This window comes from Microtus ochrogaster, linkage group LG1 (assembly GCF_000317375.1).
Source record: "Microtus ochrogaster isolate Prairie Vole_2 linkage group LG1, MicOch1.0, whole genome shotgun sequence".
NCBI classification, from domain to species: domain Eukaryota; kingdom Metazoa; phylum Chordata; class Mammalia; order Rodentia; family Cricetidae; genus Microtus; species Microtus ochrogaster.
This window is the reverse complement of record NC_022027.1, coordinates 24,142,260-24,167,406: the sequence shown is the minus strand read 5'-3', so window position 1 is coordinate 24,167,406 and position 25,147 is coordinate 24,142,260. Positions and strand designations below refer to the sequence as shown.

Sequence of the window (25,147 nt, the reverse complement as noted above, 5' to 3'; positions counted from 1 at the left end):
AAAAGGAACATTTAAACTTCTGAGTCAAATCTACAGATTCAAATAAACTCATCCACAAATGTTCTTATAAGTGAGAATATATTTATTTATCTAGTACATATAAGAACAAGTTGCAAATAAAAAAGAAAGCATCATTTAAGAAACACGTCATTTGGAAGATCCTGTTTAAGATGTTGTTATAACTAAATCCAGCATGCACTGCTGAGAAGGAATGGGGATTATGCTCTTACTTTGCTTCCACATCTGACCTCAAGAACACGGTAAAGGACTCAGTATCATCGTGGGGACTTCGTCGTCTGATTTTTCGAAGTTGTTCTAAATCACTGAGACATAAATGTGTTGAAATTAATCAGATGATGCCTGTACTTTATAGGTTAAGGACAGTAAACAATTACAGTGACCCCCATCTTGAAAGAAAGGATCTGTCCAGCTTCTAAACATCAGTTTAAAGATAGCATTTTTAATACAAAAAAAAAAAATAGTCTGGAGATAGTAAAGAAGATACTCATTGAAGAATACCATACATAGACTCCATACATATAATTCTGACTGCACAGGGTCTCATCAGAAACTTAACAGAGTCAGGCCTGATCACTACTTCGTTGGGAGTTGCAACTCCCTCACTGATACTTGTACTATGGGCATAATCATCGCACTTTTAATATATGTAAAAATTAGAATATACACAAGTATCGCTCTTCTATTTAAGAAATTAAATTAAGTGCCAGCAAGATGGCTCAACAAGTAGAGGCCTTTGCTGGGAAGCCTAATGACCTGAGCCAGGTCTCTCAGACCCACATGGTAGCAAGAACCAACTCCCACAAGTTTTCCTCTGGCCTCCACACGTGCACCACAGCTATGCACCCACATACTGCACAAGCACAATTAAATGTCCCCAAGTTAGTGATTACCTGTAGTCACTTTTCTTTCTCTTAAATTCTGAAAGGCTTATATTTTCATCAAGCCACTATTAAAGTTCTTTTATATTTAGATAACTAAATATATTAGACAATTATTTTATATTTAATGATTGGTTGTCTTGCAGAAATTTTGTGAAAGCAATTAACAATTATCTTCATGACAATTTTGAAATTTAATAAAAGATAAAGGATCATACTATTTGCACAGAGTACTACACTGAAAGAAATTACTGTACCTGGATTTAAGACAGAACTCATTTATTGCTCTCACTCCAGTGATGAAATTATTCTTAGTGTATTTTGGTCCATACTCCCTTTTCTTAAGGACTGCTTTGACTAAACCAGAAACAAAGAGATATGTAAGCATGAACACTGTAGGCACTACTGGAAAGTGAATACTTGTTGAATTCCACAGACATTTGTTATGTTTTCCTGATGTATATATAGGATGGTATCGCAGAAAAAGAAATGTCTCACCAGTATAGAAAACTAGGATGGGCCATAAATCTAGTGTTTACCTCTATAGCTCATCTCTAGCTGAAGCTAAAATCCCAACCTTATATCCAGTGGACACCTTGTATCAGTACTGTTCTGTCTAAAGCATTAAAACAATGTAAGTGCTTTGGGTCTATGGGCAAATAAAGTTTCAATAAAAATTACAGAATAGTTCAATGTTTTATAAACTGTAGAGTGAAACCAAAATTCATGAAAAGTCAAAACAGAAAGCAATAAAGGATACTGAATATAGAAAAGAAACTTTTATAAAATGTTTTGATACCCTTATATATAATAATCTATATGTTTCTTTCTTAGATCATTAAGTAACATTTCTTGTTAAAAAGCTTAGGGCCACTGGATAATTTCACACAAGAAAGACTAAAGAGAACTAAGAAATACTTCTATCAATCAAAAATTGGAAGAAGTCTTCAAATTATAAGAAAATATTGCCTTCTATTAAACTATTGTCTAACTGTTGGGTATCAAACTGTCAGACACAAAATATGATACAAATTTGGTACAGATTATAGTTTGAGAGTTAAAAAATTACATGATACATTTCTATGCTAATAAAGCATATAAACTGGGTGGTGGCACACACCTTTAATGCCGGCACTCGGGAGGCAGAGGCAGGTGGATCCGAGGCCAGTCTGGTCTACAAAGTGAGTTACAGGACATCTGGGACTGTTACAGAGAAAAACTGCCTCGAAAAATAAACAAACAAACAAACAAACAAACAAACCCAAAAACAACATCGAAAAAATAAAGCATATAGAGTAAGACTTTCTGTCCCACAACATAAATAATGTAAGCAAACCTCTGAACAAGACTAAGACAACAAAGGCTGTGTCCTGCGTTAAACCGTCACCTGGCCACCCCACCAGATGCTGCTCTCTCAACTCTACCTTTCTATTCTACTTCCAAATAGAATTAAGTCTAAAACGACTCATTTTTGTGGGTAAAAAGCACCCAATGAAAACAATAAAACATCAGCACTAATATTAAATGCACAATACATCTTACTAAGAACTTTTCAAAAATAAAGTTCAATACAAAAGTCAAAACTTTATTTGAAGAAGTATATAAAGGCATTCGGATTACTTTCTCTCTGAATTCTAAACTTTATTTGAAGAAGTATATAAAGGCACCCGGATTACTTTCTCTCTGAATTCTAAGGCTCTAATGAACTTTACTTCTATCATTCTAAATCTAAAATCTGGGTGTGGGTTATCCTAGAACTGAAAGGAAAATCACATCTCTCTTTAAAAGGATGAATTCTTTAAAGATAAAAAAGAAATCCTTCAAAATAGTTAGCAATTCCTGTTGGCCTATCCGAGACCAGATCATGGACGATTGGTGGCCGTGGTCACCGCTATCCCAGCACTATTTCTCTTAAGGGGAAGAAGGTTTCACCTTGTAACCTGGGCTCCTGCCCCAGCCTCCGACAGGCTGCAATCACAGGCAAGTCACACGCACAGTCCAAATGCTGATGACTCTTGATTACTTAACTATTTGCATGTGTAATCTTCAAAGCCACCCTGATGAGTGAGTTTTATTTTTTACCATCTTAGAGAAGCAAGCTAAATGTCAGAGGGTTAAGTAAGTTGCCTTATATTAGACAGCTAGGAAGTATGAGAGCCAAACCTGAGCCTGTTTGTCTGATACCACACTGCTCACATCGCACAGACCCACTGACTTCATGACTTAACAGTCAAACTCCACCTAAATTTAAGCAAACTATAGCTGAAGACACTGGCCTCTTGTTCTCTAGTAACATTACTTTTCTAAAAATATAAAGCAAACTGAAGATTTTGGTTCCTTACACTTTTAAAGTATTTGTCATCAAAATGCAAAAAAACTTCAGCATAAAGTAGCATATAAATAGAATAAAAATTTATGACCAATCTATTTAAAATAAAAGCAAATTATAACCATGTTCTTAGGATAATGTTAAAGACCATCACATAAATTCTGCATATTTATATATACCCACATACTAAAACATCAAATAAGATATATTTACCTCTTACTTGGAGAGGATCTTGTTTAAGTGGAGCTTTGAGTTCTGCGCCTATATTTTCTGCTGTAAAGTTTATTAAAACAAGTTTACAATGACGTTTTCCAATAAAACTGTAACTTATTAGTTAATTTAATCAAGCAATATATAACTGATCATTTATCACAAGTGATATAACTGATCATATTATTTTAATTCATTCTATAAAACATAAGAGTGTCAAACTTCATAACAGCTATTTATCTCCTCATTAATAAACTAAGGGAGAAAAGGCATAGAATCATTTCAAGAACTAAAGACAAAACAAAGCATTTAGTAAAACTCATACCCACACACACCAAAGCCTTTCAGAAAAGTGACAAAAGGATTTGTTTTAAAGGGTAAAATAAACCACTGACATATGCCATCTATTAGTGAAAGGGTAGGTGCATTTAAAATAAGAAAACAAAGGTACAAAGAATCCTTCCACTATTTTAGAGACTTCAGTAAAGAAGTCTATTATGTCATGTTAGAAACTGTAGCTCCATTCACACCCCCCCCCAAAACCATTTAAAAGATGAAAAGGAACGGAATCTACCTGCCACTATAAGTAAAAGAAATGCTTACAAATACAAATGCCAGTGCCTTCCAGTGCCCCACTGTAGACACACAGACTACTGTTATGATAAAGAAAGATTTTCTTTCTTTTTATGAAGCAGGGTCTCAGAATGGGCTCAAATCCATAATGCTCCTGCTTCAGTCTCTTATGATGAAATTACAGGAGAACACCACCAGCCCAACAAGAAAGTTTGTAAGCAGGATATAAATAACATAAAGGGAAAAAATTAGTAAATTAAAATTCAGAAAATCTAGTCAATAAAATATTCTATAAAACAAAAAAAGAGGCCGGGCAGTGGTGGCGCACGCCTTTAATCCCAGGACTCAGAAGGCAGAGGCAGGTGGCGGCTATCTTGTGAATTTGAGGCCAGCCTGGTCTACAGAGTGAGTTCCGGGACATCCACAACTGTTTCACAGAGAAACCCTGTCTCAAAACAAAACAACAACAACAACAACAAAACAAAAAATTGTTGGGGGGTGGACTGGAGAGGTGGCTCAGCAACAAAGAGAACTTGCTGCTCTTCAGAGTCTGGTGCCCAGCACATGGGTGGGTGGCTCACAAATACCTGTAGCTCCAGCATCAGACAGAGGATATGCTACCCTCTTCTGGTCCCCACAGACACCTGTACATACATAGACACAAATGGAACAATACATCTTTTTCAAAGGAAGAAGAAAAAGTCTCAAATTGGGAGAAATTATTTCCAACAAATAGAGCCACAGAGCATTAGTATCAAGAATACTTTACAACTTCCTCCAGGGGCTGGAGAGATAGCTTAGAGGTTAAGAGCACTAGCTGCTCTTCCAGAGGTTGTGAGTTCAATTCCCAGTAACCACAGGGTAGCTCACAACCATCTCTAGTGGGATCTAATGCCCTCTTCTGGCTTGTGTATACATAATAAATAAATAAATCTTGAAAAACAAAATAAAACAAAAAAAAACTTCCTCCAGATCAGTAAGAAAAAGTTCATTAAAATAAGCATTAGAACAAATATGATAGAAAAACAATTATACATTGCCATTAGATATGTGAAAAGGTGATTACTTCAGTAACTGAATCTAAATGAAACCAAAGAATTCCAATTTACAACCATTACACTATGGAAAATGAAAAGCCATAACACCCAAGTTTGGTGGCCATGTGAAAGAATGGGAATATGGCTGCTGGTGGGAACAGGCACAAGTATCGATCAAAACTATAACCCAGTAATTTTTCCAGGTCAATAAGAGCAAAAATATCCTTGTACAAGGGCAACAGGAAAGAGGAATGTGGCATTCACAACAATATTCTGTTTTTAAAACTACAAAAAACAAATTCCCACCAGTAAAATAACAAATAACGAATGTTACATTCATTGGCCATTTTGTATATAGTGGTGACAATCATAATAATGGCTATCTTTCCTTAAGCCCTCACTGTGAGCCAAACACTACTGTATCAATGCTGGTTAATTCACACAGCAAATAGCCCTCAATAGTATGTGCTATAATTATAATTATGAGCTATAAATTATTTGAAAATATCAAATCCACGAATACATTGATAGGATAAATCTAGCAAAAAAATGATGAAAACACAAACAAAACTTCAAAGAATACATGTAAACCAACATAACAAAGTTCAAAAACAGAAAAAACTAAGTAATTTAGAATACACAGATATGCTATTCATTTCACCTCCCCTTTCCAAGAGTTATTAATGATGTGATGTGTGTATGCCTGTGTGAGTTCATGCACACTGTATGCATGCAGGAGCCTGTGGAAGCCAGAAGAGGGCTTCAGATGCCCTGGAACTAGAGTTAAGGCTGTGAGCGGTGCTGATACTGAACCTGAGTTCTGAAAGCAGCAAGTAGTCTTAACCATGAGCTATTATCTCCAGCACCCTCTCATCTCGCTTTTTTTTTTTTTTTAAAAAAAAAAAACCAAGGTACTGGGGGCTGGAGCGATGGCTCAGTGCTGCTCTTCTAGAGATCCTGAGTTCAATTCCCAGCAACCACATGGTGGCTCACAGCCATCTGTAATGAGATCTGGCGCCTCTTCTGGCATGCGGGCACGCATGCAGGCAGATTGTTGTATACATAATAAATAAATCTTAAAAAAAAAAAACCCAAGGTACTAAGGCTGAAAACTTCAGGAAAATGACTTAGATACACACAGCAAATGCAAATTAGAGACAGATGCTATCAAGAAGTTCTTAGATTGATTAGCAAATTCCAAGATTCTAATTTTATTTTCTAACTTTAAAATAAATATTACAATGTACACATATATAATATATATTTAGCATATATATTTAAAGATTATATTTAAATAATGTTTAAATATATAAAATATGCATAATTTAATAATATATTGTTAAAGATAAAGTATCTATAAATGTATAAATATAAAATTATTTTGCAATAAAAACCTCATTCACACTTAAAACTTCATTCAATAAGAGGATTCCATATTTTATTATAGCTTGATTGCAGACAATATCTACTCAGCATTCAACTCGTGTCAAGCATTATTCTATGTACTTATGTGACCTATTCTACTTAGTTCCCACAAAATCATTTTGGTATAGGTATTATTACAAAGAAACTGAAGCAGAGAGAGGTTATAATATTTCCCAAAGTCACACCACTACCATTTCCTTTTTTATGAGCAAAGAGATTCCAAGCAAAGGGGTCCTATAACTGCACAGCTGATATTTTGGACATAGAAACAGTCAGGATCAAAACCTAAGACATTCCTATTGGTGTGATGTGTTCTGTTAACCATTTTCCTATACTACCTTCATGTTTACAACAATATCCGATACATAAGCAGGCATCTTTTACATTGGGGCAAAACAAAAGGGGCTCAGGGTGCATGCTGAGTAGCTAGTGACATGTAAACCATGGAAACCTCTTGAATACTTTCTGTGGAGAATGAGGATGGGCAATGGAAGAGGCAAGCAGAGACACAATCCCATCTGGGTTTTCAGTAGAAGCTGAGGGGGAACAGAATCAAGGAAGGGAAAATTGCTGGTATAGTTAGAAGATAAATCACAAGAACAAGTGCTGAAGCAGATGAGAGAGGGGAGCAGAATACAAAGAAAGTCTGTATTTCCACCTCTTTGCAACATGCACGCATTTAAATGATATGCCTCTGCATTAAATACAACTATCTGATTGCTGTGTTTCTTATTGTCCTTTTTCCTTTGCTTTTATTTTTTATTTCATATTTCCTGCCATCTGTTAAGAGTCAATTGATTTTCCATATGTTCCTTCCATCCCACCCTCCAACTGTTGGTTTGGAAATTATAAACTTATATTTATACTCTTTAATTTAGTATACATAGAATATTTCGTGTAACTCTTTCAGCCATCTGCAAAGTCAGTAAATATTTCCAATCCTCTAGAACAAAAGAAACCTTACATACCACCCTAGATTCAAGTTTTAGTATCAAATACTAAAAGAACACTTGCTATTTCTATTATTAATACTTAATTTTATCAACATAATTTAGCCATTTCTTGTTCTTCACTATCTTTTCTGTATTCTTATATCCCTGAGTTTATTTTGTAACTTAGGGAAATATTTAACTTAACGATGTTCTTCTTTAACTCTGAGTGAAATGGCTGTAATATCCACCTTCATGTTTAATAACAAGCTTATTTTCACCTTTAAATCGGCAGGAAACTGCAGAGTAATGTTTAGTTTTCCTCTCATGACCTCAAGGCTATCACTGCCAAGGAGCGTTCCTCTGGTTTTCTGCATACTGTCGATATATAAAATGATTATTTCAAATGAGCAACAACTAGACTCACAACATTCTGGATTCTCTGTTGGGCAGCTCTTAGGCTGAATTGTTGCTTGATCTTGTTTTTTGTTTTTATGGGTTTTTTTTTTTTTGGTTTATTCTGGTTTCTCTACATAAGATGTCTCCATAGATTCTCTTTATAATCCTGCTCAACAGTCCAAATGTACTTTTTGCAGGATATTCGATCACATTGCAAACCCTGAGTTTGCGTTTGTGTTAACTAAATAAAATCAACCTTGGTTCAGGGGTGGAACCAGGACTACAACTAGTTGACTAGAAATAGCTGGAGTCTGGAGGAGCCAGGGATATGAAGAGACATACAGGAAGAAGAGGGTGGGACTCGGAGTCCATGCTTCTTTTAGTTTCAGACGAGTGGTGTGATGCGTCTCTTGCTGGATCTCTAGCCAAAAAAGGAAGGTCATGGTTCTACTCGGCTTCTCTGACCTAGCAGGTTTTCACCCCAGTAGCTAACTCCCAAATCTTTATTGATAAATAGAATAAAGAAGACTTAGTTAAAACCCACACATTATGGCCATGGCAAGGTCAGGGTTGTGGGACCAGAAGTCCCTTCAGGCTGCAGCCTGAGTAGCAGGTGGGTCGCTGATGGCGGGGCTGTGGGGCAGCAAGCAGATGGTAATTAAAATATCAGTAGACTTATGTGCAGCCATGAAGCTGACAGAAAAATATCATTTGGTACCACATGTGGAGGCCACATATATCCACCACAGAGCCTGAGAAAGCCAAAATAAAAAAGTTCCAAATATGGAGCCAGATATGGATTCCTGGTAAATGCAATCTCTCAGGCAGTGACAGCATTTGCCTTGTACAGACGCATGGCTCCTTTAAGAGACCTTGCTAGCAGTTGAGCACTTGAGAAGCTGGCCTGCTACTTGGCATTAGGTAAAAAGCCTGTAGTGGACCTACCAACTTCACAGAGCTGGGGTCAGTAAACAAGGCTTGGCCAATGCCTGTAGGCATGAAGCTCGGCTCTCACAGGTCAAACAGTGGCTGCAGCCCAGAATTAGTGGGGGTAGCCTGTTAGACCCATCCCATGGGGTAGACAGGGGTAGAGCCAGCTGCCAGCACCATGTGCACCACGTGCACTGCAGATGGGCTGGCCATTTAAGGTTTGGCTCACATGGTCAGAGAAAATCTGCAGGCAAAAAGTCAGGTCCAGACCAGGAAAAAAAAAAAAAAAAAAAAAACCCAAACTCTGAATAGGTACAGTATACTTGAAAATGTGTTTAGATGCTGAAGAAAAGAAAATGGGTATGGACAATCATAGAAATATAAAGTTTTAAAATAACACAGTACAGTCTTTGAAGAAAGAGTAATGTAATGTAAAACTAAGCCATGTGAGGATGGGAAATACACAGGGCATCTGGATTTTGTATGGTGCTTGGTTGACTTATGTTTTTGAATGATAATAAGCGAAGGGCAAATGCTGCTGAGCGACACTGGATGTAGAAAAAACTGCTACATTAAACCAGCCTATATATTTTGAGGATGACTTAACTTCAGGGTGGAGTCACAAATGTGTTGGATTGGGGCAGAGATGATGCCTTTTTTTTCTCCCACTGGAAATGAAAGCTATGTATTTCTTCAACATTAATAAAGACCAGATTTGATTTGGGGAGACCTCCTGAAAATTGTGGCTGCAGACATGAAGGAAGAAACCAAGAAAACCTACAAGAGGAGATCCATGCTGATCCCTCTACATAGGAACAGTTCTGAGACTAAATGAAGCATGAAAAATCTTGTTGGCTACAGAGTCCTCAAGAATTATTATTATTATATGCCATTCTTTCATATAGCATGAATGAAGATTTATATTACAGTTTGGATATATAGGCCAAACGACTTATAAAGTTGATAGATGTCTTTAGCCTGTTCAAATAGAAAATAGAAAATCATCTTTAGTTGATTTGTGCATGCTGCACATTCCAAAGTTCTGTTTATACAGATACAGGAGTTTGTTGCATTTTCAGAAACGAAAAAAAAAAAAACCCCAGACACCAATGAAGACAAGCAGCCCAGGTGACCAAGCCTCTAAGAACACCTCTGTTGCAGTCTCCTCAAAAATCTGCATCCTGAACAACTTCGAAGAAGCTAGCTGAGATAGTTTAGCCTCACAGACTACTCTAGCCAGGACTTCAGGTAAGCTTTGCACTTTCCCATCACACAGAGACTGAACAAAAAATAATAAGCTAGGTCTTTCAGGACTTAACCATTACCCCAATTTTCTCAGGATCCACTGAAGATGTCACCGGCCCCAGACAACAGGAAGTAATTTTAAGAACATGGCCTCCACATTCCCAAGAGGAGGGGTGGGTGGTTTTTGGTCATTTGGTAGGTTATGGATGTCTGTCATTGTTTGGGGAGGGGAGCTGGTTCCAAGTTGTTACTGGCCATGGTCAGGGGAAAACTACACAAATGAAGTTAGATTCAGGGATCTCTTTCTGAAAAAAAAAAAAATGGGGAGGATATAGGAATGACAATCTACTTAACTAAAAAGCAGCTACTAGTTTTATTTACATTGGTATGGATTTTTGTACACGTACAAATTTAAGATTATTTTTATTTTAACATATTGTATATATGTTTCTACTCTTGTTTAAGGTACTTTACCTATGAAGTTCATTTTTAAATGTAATCTTAAGTTCTAGCCCTTGAAAGCTATTATTACAAACTATTTAGGATAATTAAGAAATGCAGGTTAGTAGTTAGTCATCTATAACAATCAAACTTTTAGTCATGTTAGGTATGTTTTCAAGGTCCAACAGATATACTTTAGATAGATAGGTGATCTTAAAACACTTCAGAGACCGACAGAATATGACATTTAAGATGTTTTAATAACACAAGACTTTTCATGACAATGAGATATGTCTACTCCTGGCAATGTCAATCTACTTCAAAGAAGATAATGGGCACTGAAGAACCTCCATGTGAAATTTGCTTTTATTGTGGCAAAGTCAGTCACTGGGTAAGAGACTGCCCTTGACTCAGCTGCTGACAACATGCTTTCTAAATGGGACAAGCAGGACAGAAAAGAAGGTGACTGCCAAACTTTGCCAAGACAAGATAGGACAGTCCTTCAAAATTCCTGTTTCAAAGAAAAACCTGTCAGATATTCTAGACCTGTAGACCAAAGATGGATGCCCTAATACTGCAGAGAACCTTGGATGGCTGTCAAGGCAGCCATTTGTCTCTGTCATTTCTATTGCTTTAGAAGCTGCTTGCTCTGCACTTCCTGTTTACTCAGGTAAAAATTTATCCTCCTTGGGTCTCTGATGGGAACTGAATGCTACATAGTTATACCATCTTCTTTGTTACCAAATTCAGAAAAGAAAAATACAAAAAGAGATGCAAAGTTTATAGGGTTGAGAGACACAAAAGCTTAAGTTATCTAAGAAAATGTTTTTAGCTCTAAAAGGATATTTTTAGGTTAGTAATACAAGTGTGTGGTGTATGTGCACATCTTAATGTGACTGTAGTAGGCACAAGAATAGACATGCACCATGTGGGGGTCAGAGGACAACGTCTACCCTCTTGCTGTTTGCTACTGCATGTGCGGCAAGCTGGTCCATGAGCTGGGATTTTTCCCATCTCCACCTCCCACTTTTCTGTAGGCATGCTAGGATCATACATGCTCTGCTGCATCATCTTTAGGTGGGTTCTGGGGATCTGAACCCAGTCCTCACACTTGAAGGGAAACACTTTTCTCTGTCTTCTCACTCTTAAATGACTATGAAATATTAGCTAGAGCTTCATTCTGTTTTATTTTGTATGAGACAACATCTAATCCAGTACAATACAGGCTGGTCTCAGACTACAGCAATTCTGCCTAAACTAAAATATGTCAAAAGCTTCAGAAACACCACTTAACCCCCACAATGATCATTTAACCAAAGCACATAAAATAAGTTGCTCTCAAATGGAAACTTGTGACTATTCTCATTAAGAACTGTCTAGATGTTACTATATATATAATGCTATGAAGCACAAACAAGGAGGTTAGCAAATGGCTCAAACACATGCATGAATACTTATTTTATAAACCACAACCATCCTAATAAACTCACACTACTTGCTGGTATAGAATCTTCATAATTTCCACAAATAATCAGATATTCTACCCATGAATACCTCTAGACATTTGTTTTAAGCTCAAATTCTGGCTGTTTGCCACACATCTGCTGTCATTAGTAAAATTGAAACTAATTTTACTAAAATTCAAACCATCTGAATGCTCCTTAAAAATTTAAGGATGTCTTAGCAAGCTCTGCTCCTTAATGAGCTGCTCCTGACTTCACCATGTGATTTGAATTATTCAAAAGTCAATCTAAAACTCTTAAGTATATAAATTATCTTTCAATCAAGCAATTACTTGGTATCTATCTGATAGCTAACAAGGTCTAATTTGGCTTAGGCAAATCTTGAAAAAGAGCCCAAAATAAAACTGTCAATAAACAATGTATTTCTACTATAAGACAATTAAACTCAAATTCTTATTAGTCCTCAGAGAAAAAAGAAACAAACTCATGGATGTCAATTTTAAAGATCCTATATAGTGGAACCAACATTTAATATATTTGTCTGAGTTTATGTTTACCTAAGAAAACCACTATCTAATATATTTGCCCTTATATGTCATCTCATCAACTGTTCTTTCCTTTACTGGGTTTTAATAATAAGCATGCTGAATTCTGAACTTAGAGACTCATTACACTTTTTATTCCTTCAACTAGTAATACCCAACTCTTTAAAAATTCAATCAATTAATTTTGTGTGTCTATATGTGCATATATGTGAGTTATGTAACCCATGTGTGCTATGACATGTGTGTGGAGGTCAAAGGATTTACAGGAGGTCAAAGGCTCACAGGCTGTATTTCATCTAGTCCAACACTGGCTGACTGTCCACCACCAGAAGGTTGAAGAATCCATAGCTGTTTGGTCCATGTGGCCGGAAGCCCAATCTCAGCTAGTCTTTAATATACACTGGAATCTGAAGAAGTAGCCAGTGAAGGGATGGACTTGCTTCCTTCTTCCATGTCCTTTACATATGCTGCCAGCAGAAGGTGTGGCCCAGATTAAAGGTGGGTGGATTTTTCCACCTCAAAAGATTTGGAGTAATGGTCTATCTTCCAATATACCACAATGGTGGCATAAACCTTTAATCCCAGCACTTAGGAGGCAGAGGCAGGCAGATATCCAAGTTTGAGACCAGCCTGGTCTACAGAGTGAGTTCCAGGACAGCCAGGGCTATACAGAGAAACCCTGTCTTAAAAACCAATACATACATACATATACACACACATTACATACATACATGCATACATACATATATACATGCATAAAGACGGATCTTCCCACCTCAAAGATCCTGATTAGAAGTAGGTCTTTCCCACTTCAAATGATTTAATTATAAGAAAAATCTCTCACAGGCATACTCAGCCATTTGGGTTTTAGTTAATTTCAAATGTAGTCAAGTTGACAACCAAGAATAACCATCACAATGGGGCACTTTGAGAGGGAGGATAGTGAATTTTTTATTTGAGTAAAGGGAAGTCAAGGGGAAGCTCTAAAAGAAAGTGAAACAATCTATTGTTTAAGGACCATGCTGGCCATATGGGAAATCAATACAGAAGCAAAGAGGAGAAGCAGCCTGCTATGGTCTGAATAAGAATGCCTAGCATGGGCTCACAGATTTGAATGCTTGGAAAGGATTAGGATTGGGGCTGGAGAGAGAGCTCAGTGGTCAAGAACATTGGCTGCTCTTCCAGAGGACCCAGCTGCAACTCCCAGCACCCACATAGCAGCTCACAAGTGTCTAACTCCTAATCCATGGGATCCAATACTCTCTCTCATACAGACATACCTGCAGGCAAACACCAATCAACGACCATAAAATAACAGATAGAAAAAAAATCCCTGTCATTAATATAGCTAAATCCTTGCTTGCATTACTGTTTCAGGTTCTCTCCTTTGCAATCTGTTTGCTATTTTGCAACAAGCCATCCTCCAAAATTTTAAAAACCAATCCAGCCTCTGTTCAGACCTTCTCACAGATACTGACAGACACCCTACTGGGACAACCTGTGAGACACCCCACCCCCACCCTGAGCATTTGCCAATAGCATGACATCTTACCTGGCAGGTGCCCCCCCTCCCTCCCTCCTTCTTTCCTTCCTTCCTTCAGGTTTCACTGTAGCTTTGGAACCTGTCCTGGAACTAGCCTCTCGTAGACCAGGCTAGCCTCAAACTCACAGAGATCCGCCTGCCTCTGCCTCCCAAGTGCTGGGATTAAAGGCGTGCGCCACTGCCGCCTGGCTGAGGTGCCACATCTTGTTCCCCACCCAGTTCTTCTCCTGTCTAGGAAGCAGACAGTCTAGCTGCAGGCTCTTTGCTGTGAGTTTATGGCCAGTCTGGAATATGTAATCTTGTCTCAAAATAAAGAGTATTAAAAATATAAATAAAATAATAAAGCTGATGTGCTTATGAAATGCTCAGTGAACAAAAAAACTTTTTACACAGCTTTGGAGAGTAGGTTTGATCCTCCACACTCATAGGAAGGTAGAAGCATCAACTCCACAAAGTTGTCCTCTGAGCTCCAGATGCGCACATACACATGCATGCACGTGCGCACGCGCACACACACACACACACACACACACACACACACACACACACACACACACGCATAATAATTTTGTTAAAGGCTGGGGTAGCTCAATGGTAGAGTATTTGCCTCTTGTGTGAGTTCAATCACCAGAACAGAAAAAAAGGAACAAACAAAAACAACAAAACACCAATGTATGTTTTATAGAATTGAATGGCTATAAAATATTAGGCAATAAATAGCACATCCATTGGGAACAGGTTGTCAAGAGTTAGGTATTCTAAGGTCTTTGCACTTTCCAAGGGAACTTAAACATTGATTATCTTTAGTCTTCGAAGTAATAATAGAATATACAACTTCTATATAAAATTGGAAATTATAGATATTATTTTATTTTATTTTAGGTTTTTCTTAAGACAGGGCTCCTCTGTGTAGCTTTGGACCCTGTCCTGGAACTCATTCTGTAGACCAGGCTGGCCTTGAACTCACAGAGATCCATCTGCTTCTGACTTCTGAGTGGGATTAAAGGTGTGTGCCACCACTGCCTGGAGTATAAATACTATTTTTAAAAAGATTTTTAAAGCAGGCTATACATCTATACATATATAAGTCCTGTCTCAAGAAATCAAAAATACACATTGTTTTCAAATACATGAGGGCCACTTAAAAAAACTATTCAGATAAACCAAAACTGGCAATAAACGTCATGCCTTAATCAGAGACCAAAACAATAAAACACAAAGCCCTAGCAAGCTTTAAAAGTAGGGAAACACCACTAGAAGTAAAAAAGAACCACATATGCAACATAACAGAGTAACAAACATTATAAGTTTATGCAATAAACTGGTGTGTGTGTGTGTGTGTGTGTGTGTGTGTGTGTGTGAATCGGTCCTCACCTTCCACTTCGGAATATTTTTGTTTGCTGCAGCTCCCCACCCCCACCCTCAAACACACACCAGTCCCGATAGTTTTACAAGTTCTATTATTCAGAAGCCAATAACCTTACACTCTTCCAATACAGAGGAAATTTCAAAGCTTTCAGCAAGTGGACACAAACCTGTTTCCTTAGGTGCTGGGGGTTTTCCTGCTCTTGGAGCTTGTGATCCCTGCCCTCCTTTGTGGACTTCCGTAGAGTACAACTTGACTCTCCTCAGAGTACAAGCATGTGGGTGACTGCTGGGAACCATGTACGTAAAGCTTCCAAATGTCATTAAATTCTTCCATCCTAAGAGAAAAAAAAAAAATCACTTTACTTTCAAAACAACCTCAAATATACAATTAACAAAACAAATGTTTGACTTGAGATATTTCCTTAGTAATATAAGAATCAAGTATTTCAACTTTTTCCTATTTATATTTGATTTAGAAACTTTAATATAGACATATATGTATATATTATACATATATACACAATATACTATATACACACACACACACACACATATAATCAAGCAAAACACTCATACTCAATTATTCCAAAAGGTACATAACAGATACTCTCTTATTTTGTATGCTGGCTGCATTAAAAAAAAAAAAACTGGCATAATATAATGAATAGCAGACTCTGGGTAAGGGATAGTCATGAGGGCTTCCTGCTCAAAATTATCCCATGTCTTCTTTCTGTGAGCTGGAGATTTAGTCCTTTCATATCATAATCAATAAATGAACAGTAGGGAGTCCTGTTGTCTCTGACTTTTAATCAGATAATTAGATCACCATTTGGTGAATGCCCCAGCACATGAGAATTTTCACTGAGAGAAGAACAGAAGATACAAAGCCCTTGAGATGCTGCATCTTGGTTGACAGTGGCTTTAAAGAGACTCCACCATTTTAGTCAAGCAACAAAAAAGTGAACATGAACTCTCCTGACCTTCCCTTTTATGTATTACTGTGTATATTCTGAATTCCAGGTCTTCAAAGAACTCAAGAACTATTTAGATAAAATTTATGATTTTGAAGGTTTTACATGAATCCAGCCATGTCATCAGAGATAATCCAGTTTTTACAATGGTTAGCATCGAGTGGGCACTGAAGAGCTGACACGTGGGTGGAGGACACAGCTCAGAGACAGGACCTCACCTTCTTCAGCACCAGGGGGAGAGCAGTACAATGTCTAATTGTTGAAAACTCATTTTTCCAAAACAGTGATTTTGGGGAAAACTCCCTGGTGTCAATGTATTCTTTTGTCTGTTTGGCAAATTGATCAAGTCCAACATGGTCTTGGTTATATGCATCTATTTCTAAAAGCTGAGTGACAAAAACCTATACATGTAACCTATCAAAAACATCTTCTTCACTGTGGCCACTGGTATTCTTAAGGCAGATTAGGAAGGGGAATTAAGGGCATATGTGCGAAAGGAGCACACCATTTATTTCAATACTTGGAGAGCCAAAGGCAGGTGGATCTCCTGTGAGTCAAGAGGTCAGCCTGGTCTACACACCAAATTCGAGGCCAGCCAAGGCTGCCTGGTGAAAACCTGCCATAATAAAATAATAATAGCGATGATGATGATGATGATGATGATGATGATGATGATGATGATGATGATGATGATGATGATATAATGAGAAGGGATGGAAAGAAAATAAACAAACAAAATATACCTTGGATCTAGTTTGCCTTTCCTGCTGACTAAGAATCCAAAAATAAATTTCAGCACAACTGATAATCAAATTTGCCTGTAGTGATAATTTGTATTTTTCTAAAAAGCATCTCAAATTTCCTAAGCTTATTTAGGGCCAAATGTTTGTAACTCAAGGTTTAGCACAATTCTTATCCCTAAATATAAACAATGAATCTCAAGAGTCAGAGACCAGGTGGGGATGGAGGTAGACGAGATGGCTCAACGGAGAAGAGCACTAAGAACCAACCCCAGAGTGTTATCTTCTGACCTCCACAAGTGTGCTATGATATGTGTGCTCTTATACCCCCAAACACACATCAGACACAGTCACCCATAATAATCAGTAATTCTCTAAAAAAGAGAAAGTCCTTGGCCAGTTGTCACAAACATGGCTTTTCCATTTCTGTGAACAGACATATACTGTGCCTGAGATCTCCTTTAAACATTTTTAAAGCCATACAACTGGTTATTTTTCCTATTTGCATTCTTTAAATATTGAATAAACTAAGTTGTTTGTCTGAATTTCTGCCCTGGTAGTTTTCAGTCTGAACTTTACTGACTGAATTCCTAGGATGCTGTTTAACCTATTCCATGTCCCACAAGTCAAGAGTGTGTGTGGCAGCTTTTTCTGAATTCAGTCGCATGTGTAGGTGGTGATGAAGCCTCTCTGTGGGCTGGTTATACTGGGCTGCGATTGTACCTCAGTGGTAGAGCATTGGACCCTGAGCAGCACAGTACAAGAAAAAACTCACTTAATATCTAGCTGTCCCTTTATTTACAGCAATGACTATTGCTATTCCATGCTAGATCCATTTATTGATTAGGTGGCTTTAAAACTGTAGCTCCAATTGTATTACTTCTCCACTCTGTAGAATACCTTCACCCAGGGAAAGTTCCCCCTCTGGTTACTCAGTAGCACCATTTAAGGCAGGCCCAGTGCTTCATTCTTCCTTCCCTCTTCTGCACCATTTCTCAAAGCGCTAAGAGCACCACCTAGCATGTCGCAGAGGTGGCCTGGTTTTAGTTTGCACATTTCATTACAATTCCAGTTTCAGTATGATGTGCTGTACATTTCAATCCATTTCAGTCACAGTCTTAAGTAATGCTCAAATGCTCTTATTTCTGGCCAGTAGAGGTCTCTCAAATTCGAACACTATAGGGTTATCTTAGATAGCTCCCTTGCTAGCTGTTTGGAAACAGACTTAGTTTTTAATTTCAATAGAATGCCAGGTATTAACAGCTTTCAGTATACCTCTGCCACTAATACACAGCTGAAAACTGCTTATAGGGCAAAACTACACAGGTACACATCTGACTCAATAAAACCAATATAAAATCTAACACAGCAGCAAAAAGCATAATCAATCATTGTGGGATGAACCGCTGAATACATTAATTCCAGCTGGCAGAAATATAGTAAAACATATTTCCTAATCTTAACTTCCTTTCTTCAAGATGATATCTAAAATTAGTTACATATGAACGTCAGTCTTTAGTCTGGCACTTACTGTTCTACTTGAATAGAGTTTTCTCGCTGCTGCATACCTAAGGACTGTTTTGATCTACGTTGTAAAACTGCTGGGATCTTACTGGTTTAGTCACAACAACCAGGGACCTAGTTACAAGGCTCTGCTTTTATTTTACTGCTACTGCTTCTGTGGCTCCTAACAGTAGCAGCAGCCACTGCTACTGTGCACTGCTTGCTGTCTCCAATCTAGTTTGTCATCTACTACTTATTTCATTGGCTTTCACTTTGAGACTAAGAAAAATATATACTATTTTCCTCCCCGCAAACTGACAATTCAGTCTATTATGTGTGTTGCATCTGCAAAAAAAAAAAAATCAACAAAAAGACATCTTGTAGTTTGGCTAGCTAATTTTAGGGCTTGAGTCAAAGTTGTAGTCCATGTTCCACACATCAGTCCCCTTACCTAAAAGACAATTTCAGTAGTTTCTTTCTTCCAAATTCTAAAGCACTGACATATTAAAAACTCAAAATTGCATGGCTGGAGAGATGGCTCAATGGTTACAAATACTGGCTGTTCTTCCAAAGGATCTGGGTTCAGTTTCCAGTACAGACACGATTGCTCCATAAGAAGCATCTCCATGTACAGAAGAAAATAAACTACAGGATACAGCAACAGCACTTGAGATACTTAGGCCATGTTGTGAGAATGAATGATAGCAGATACGAGGAGATAGCACTGCTTGGAGGAGTGCACCGCTGGACTTTATGGACAGCATAAAGGAAGACTGTGGAACCTTGGCTGTGACAGTAACACAAGCTTCTAGGACTGCCCAGGATAGGAACAGCTGGAGAACCGCCATAAACGGACTGCCCACTCATGTTTAAGTATTGCCGGGACATAAATGATAAAATGATGATGACACGGTAGCTCACAACCAACTCTAACTCCACCAAGAGGACCCAACACCCTTGTCTGGCATCCTCAGGAACGAGGTATACATGTAGGCAAAACATGCACATACATAAAATAAATAACTTTTAAAAAAGTAAGCAATTGGGCTGTCTGACAGTTGAATTGATAAAATGTTTGCCTTATAAGCATGGGAACCTGAGTTCAGTCACCAGTACACACATAAAACGCTGGGCATCTGCGGGAGAGGCAGCTAGAAGAGAATCCCCAGGATGCTCTGCCAGTCTATTATATGCTGAGCTCCAGGACATGAGAGAGCTTTTCTAAAACAACAAGCAAACCAACAGAACCCAAGGTGGATGGTAACTGAAGAATGATAACCAAGGCTGTCCTTTGGCCTCAAAACCTTTACATGAGTCCATACATACACACGTGCACACACGTGTACACACACACACACACACACACACACACACAGCCCTAGCTGTCTGGAACTCTCTTTGTAGACCAGGCTGGCCTTAAACTCAAGAGATCCACCTGCCTCTGCCTGGTCTACATAGTGAGTTCCAGGACAGCCAGAGTTATGCAGAGAGACCTTATCTCAAACAAACAAACAAAAGACCAGTGTACAATAAGAAGAAATAAAAAGCACAAGTATCAGTAAGCGATCTGGAGCTTCATTGAGATCCTAACGGAGACTAGATACAGGGCTCAGTAGTTACGAGCACTTCCAGAGGACCCAGGTTCAATTTCTGGCATTCGTGTGGCAGCTAACAATCTTCTACAGTTCTGATTCCAGGGGATCCAATACTCTCTTTTGGCTTCCATGAGCACTGCACACATAGGATGCACAGAAAACATGTAGGCAAAACACTCATACACATAAAAATTTTAAAATAATCAATTTAATTTTTTAAGAGATCTTATTAACAGCACTATCAAGTCTGTGGCAGTCTGTGCGATAGTAACACTCAGGAGCCCCATTTTACTTGTGTCCTTTCTGGTAGCCAACACGGCAGGAAAACCCTGCCTACTCATCTAGTAAACAAAGGTGTGAGCAAGACAGAGTAGCCCAGCCCAGGAGAATGGGCATGCTATGCTTTTAACACCTGGTATGAAGAAAGTCACCCCCACACACCTTTTTTTTTTTTTAATTTAGTTTTGAAGAAGGCAACAAGGGCAAACACTGACAAGTCCTGCACTACCTCTTGGATCATATCTTTACTGTCTTGCTTATTACTTCTGACATTTGCTAAGAAGAGGTAGAAACAGCCTGCAACCCTAAGACTTGAAGATAGAGACAGGAGGACCACAGTTCTAGGTCAGTCTAAACTAAATGTCGAGACCCTGTCTCAAAAAGAAGGGTGTGTGTGGGGGGGAGCATTAAAAGCATCTAACATAATGTAAATCCTGTAACTATAAATAAGTTTACAATTTATTAGTATAGTAATGAACTGAAATATACATTTAAATATGCATTTATTTAATGTAAATCATTTTAAGTGCAATTGTTAGGTTACAGGGCACAAACCTCTTCAAGTTCCTTTTATACAGAGAAGAACCTTCTAAAACAATGTTCAATTCTGCGGCCAATCAGTACAAGGGAGTTCCTGCATCTCCAATAAAGGGTATTGGGGCTGAAAAATGGCTCAGCAGCTAAGTACTGCAAATGGTAATAATTCAAACTCCTAGTGATTCCATGCCCTCTGTTGGCTTCCATGTGCACATAAGCACACATACATAGGGAAAACATCAATGCACATAAAATAAAAATAATTTTATTTTAAAATTTTGGCTACTGAACAATGCAAAACTATGTTATGTGGCTGGGCTCTTGAATATTGTCCTTTTTTCTTTGCCTTCACAGAGGTTTCTCATCTTTAAAAACTGATATCAGTTAGTGTTTTCCTCCTCTGTTCTTTTTTGTTGTTTTGTTTTTCAAGACACGTTTTTTTTTGTTTGTTTGTTTTTTGTTTTTTTTCTGCAGTCCTGCCTGTCCTGAATCAGACTCTGTAGACCAGGCTGGCCTGGAACTCATGAGATCTGCTTGCCTCTGTTGGGGCTAAAGGCTTGCACCACCATGCCTGGCCTCTCAGTTAATCCTTTAGAAGCCTTAACTAGACAGGTAAACAAACATTCTAGAAGGAGAAAGTAAACTTTATTTCTTCTCAAAGAAAAATCATCTGCTTTTAGATACCAGCTCCCTCTCCCAAAACAAAACAACAAGAACTTCAAATAGTTTTTCTTGTAGCATGCATCCAACTTAGATAGCACACTTTCTCCAAAAGATTTTTAAATTTAACCACAGCAATGACTGCTCTCTAAATACTGTACAAGATTTCTACAAAGGTAATTTTTTAGTCTAAAAGGGTTTTAAGTATAAAAACATTCAAATTTTTTGTAGTAGTAAAAGTCCTAAAGCACTTTGCCAAGTCATCCCTAAATGAATGAGATAGGCAATTATTATCTGTGTTGCACAGATGAAGGAAAGAGCATAACATTTTTGGTCTGGTGACAGCTACACAGAGTAAGAATTACAAATTACACTATTTCAACTCGTTTTACCAAGACTGAAAGGGAAGTGTGGACCACATTTAACAGTCACTATTTGAATTTTATTAAGTATGCCAAAGTTTACTTGGGGTTTTAGAATAGAGTATATAAACAGACGATTCATTCTCTTCTTAAGACAATCAGGCATATTGCCAATATGGGAAAACTCCATAGCTACAGGTTTCTGTCACTACCAAAACCCCTAAAAACCAGTGCTATTGTAATAAATTCATTTGCAATCTTAGGAGCTAGCTTTTATGTTTATTACAAATAAGATATGAATATATTCTGCTTTATTTGCACAACACAGGAGTCTGGTACCACTTTTACCACTCAAAAGCCCGAATGGCGACAGCTTTTGACTTCCACTTAAGTTTTTGAAGCCTGAATTTTGAGAAAGGTTTCTGTAAACTCTCTTTGCAACTCCCAAAGATCTGGGGGATCGGGTGAGCAATGGATTTGGTCCTGTGCTCTTCCTTCTGGGCTCTGCTATGAGCCCTCTATGTCATGCTGTGACATGCCAAGCTATGGCAACGAGGGAGATGAACAGAATAGGACTTACAGGTTTAGTGCTATTTCAGAATTCTAGAGCAAATTAAATTTGACTGAGAAAGAAACGCTGAAGATCAAAACTCAATCATTGCCACCCCATAGAGGGGTTATATACTGTTTCAGGAGACATTTTCACCAAAAAGATTATTCAATGAAACTGCAAAGTTTTTTTTTTTGGGGGGGGGGGAGGAGTTCCGGTCACCAAACTAGGCTCATCCGATAACTATGAGATGCCCACACCTTAAGATCCGTATGTGACATCCACTTTGATTTAGGGAGACTTAAGGAAAACGAGTTGGCACTATAAAGAAAACAACAAAGCAAGAGTAGCTCAGTCCAACTAAGAGGCAGGTAAAATTGCGGCGGCAAACTCAAGGGACCCTCCAAGTTGCTGGAATCCACCATTTCCCACGGCCTTTGGGTCACCGAGGGTCACTGCGATAGACGCTAAGCCCTCCGGTCCGGTGGTCCGCCTCGGGGTGTCCCCACGCCCGCTGGCCCCCGCGGGGACTCTGCAGCCGCTGCTCGCGGGGACGCCTGCGGGGACTGTGCGAGACCGGCGAGCTCTGGACTGGGGAAGGACAAGCTGGTCAACTGCCGAGGCCAGCAGCGGCCTCCGTCGGTCACTCACCCTGGCTGCGGCCGCGGGCCACTGCCCGGCCGCCACCGAGCCTGCACAGCGTCGCCCAGCTGCACCTGTGCGCCGCGACGGCGGCGGCCAAGCCCGGAAACATCCTGGCGGGGCAGAGGCCCCTACTCGGACACCACCTCCTGCCTCTGAGCCGCCGGCCGCGCCAACTGACTCCATAGACTGGACCCCAGCGGACACGGCTGTGTGCGCCGCCACCGGCGGCCTCGGCGACCCGGAAGTCGGGGTGATGTGACGTGACGGCGGAAGCGACGCAGTACGCGGAGCAAGGGGCGGGGGAGCGGCCCGTGGCGGAGACTGGGCATACTCGGGGTGCTTGATCACTAGCGGGATGCATGTGGAAGTGCACGTCGCGTTGTTTGAGGGATGAACAGTCTCCCGAAGGGCTGCCTGGCTCCGCGGGGTGGGAAGTGGGAGGCGAAGGCAGGACATAAGCCTCTGTCGTCCCCCCCCCACCCCGTGCCCACGCTGTCCATCACCCCATATTCTCGACAGTGGTACACTAAATTAAACGCGTTCGTGAAATTAAAGATTTTTACATGTTCATCATACTATGTGTACATGAAGATGGAGCAATTTTGAAACAGCCTAGTCCCAGAGAGAAAGAAATTTGAGCACCCTTCGCCTGTTTCAACTATTTCCATGCCAGGTTCATTTGGGTCTCAACTTTAAACCTAAGAGACCTTCTTTGACCGCCGTAACTATAATTAACATGGTTATTATTCTCTAAGTCGTCCTTGCATGCTTTTCTTCAAAATACTACTACTGAAGCCGGGGGTGGTGGTGCACGCCTTTAATTCAGCAACCGGGAGGCAGAGTCAGGCAGGTGAATCTCTTTCGAGTTGGGGACCAGGGTTTCTTTGTGAAACAGCCCTGGCTGTCCTAGAACTGTCTGTGTAGACCAGGCCGGTGTTGACAACTATTATGTCAGACAAGAGAAGAAGTGGAAAATGATGAAGTGTCACTTCATGATTCTCATACACCGTAATTCCTGCGAGGCTTTGCCATCGAAGTTCCAGCATGTATCAGACAATTCAAATACCAAGCTTGCTCTCCTTGGCTTCATCCTGTTTAGTTCTGGGACAATGATGAGTCTAGTCAGGAGACAAACCTGGCTAGCTATCTGGAAAACGGACTTAGATGATTTATTGTAAAGTAACGGGAATGGTTCCACACAGACTAAGACTACACATTTAATTTTGAGCACAGATCTTTCTGCTAGGGTGTGTTCTTTTCTCCTTCATGATTAGTGGGGAAGGACCTTAACCACCTGAAATGGCTCAACAGGTAAAACTGCTTGCTGCATAAGGCTGATGTCCTAGGGTTTCTACGACAAAACACCCAAATCACCATGCCCAAAGAGCAAGTTGGGGAGGAAAGGGCTTATTAGGCTTACATTTCAGCTTAGGTGTTCATCACTGAAGGAAGTCAGGAACTCAAAACAGGGCAGGATCACAGAAGCAGGAGCTGATGGGGACGGAGGCCATGGAGGGGAGCTGCTTGCTGACTTGCTTCCTCATGGCTTGCTTAGCCCACCTTCTTATAGAACCCAGGACCAGCAGCCCAGGGATGGCACCGCCCATCACGGGCTGGGCCCTCCCCCACTGATCACTTAATGAGAAAATACCTTACAGCTGGATCCCATCAAGGCATTTCCTCAACTAAGGATGCTTCCTCTCTGATGACTCTAACTTGTGCCAAGTTGACACACAAAACCAGCCAGTACTGCTGATGACCTAAATTTGATACCCAGGTCCCACAGAATTGTCCTCTGACCTCCCCATGTGTGAAACAGCACATGCGCCCCCCCATCATGAACACACATGTGCGTGCGCACACACACAAAAAAAATTTAAAAATAAGTCAGAGGGACTGGCAAGATGGCTTGGTAGATAAGAGCACTTGTCACCGCACCTGATGAGTGAAATTACCCGAGTTCACTCCC

The 25,147-nt window shown here is 39.4% G+C and overlaps 1 protein-coding gene across 1 annotated transcript in view; it reads right to left on the bottom strand.

Moving 5' to 3' along the window:
* Window positions 1–23,415, bottom strand: part of Slc30a9 (solute carrier family 30 member 9) — a 64,930-nt gene extending 41,515 nt beyond the window's left edge. Inside the window, exons 1-5 of the mRNA XM_026785244.1 lie at window positions 23,185–23,415; window positions 15,504–15,671; window positions 3,442–3,501; window positions 1,157–1,256; window positions 230–323 (exon numbers count right to left, since the gene is read on the bottom strand). Of these exons, the coding sequence (XP_026641045.1) occupies window positions 230–323; window positions 1,157–1,256; window positions 3,442–3,501; window positions 15,504–15,671; window positions 23,185–23,287 (525 nt within the window). The 5' untranslated portion in view covers window positions 23,288–23,415. The remainder of the gene's footprint in view (window positions 1–229; window positions 324–1,156; window positions 1,257–3,441; window positions 3,502–15,503; window positions 15,672–23,184) is intronic.
* Between the last annotated feature and the right edge of the window lie 1,732 nt (window positions 23,416–25,147).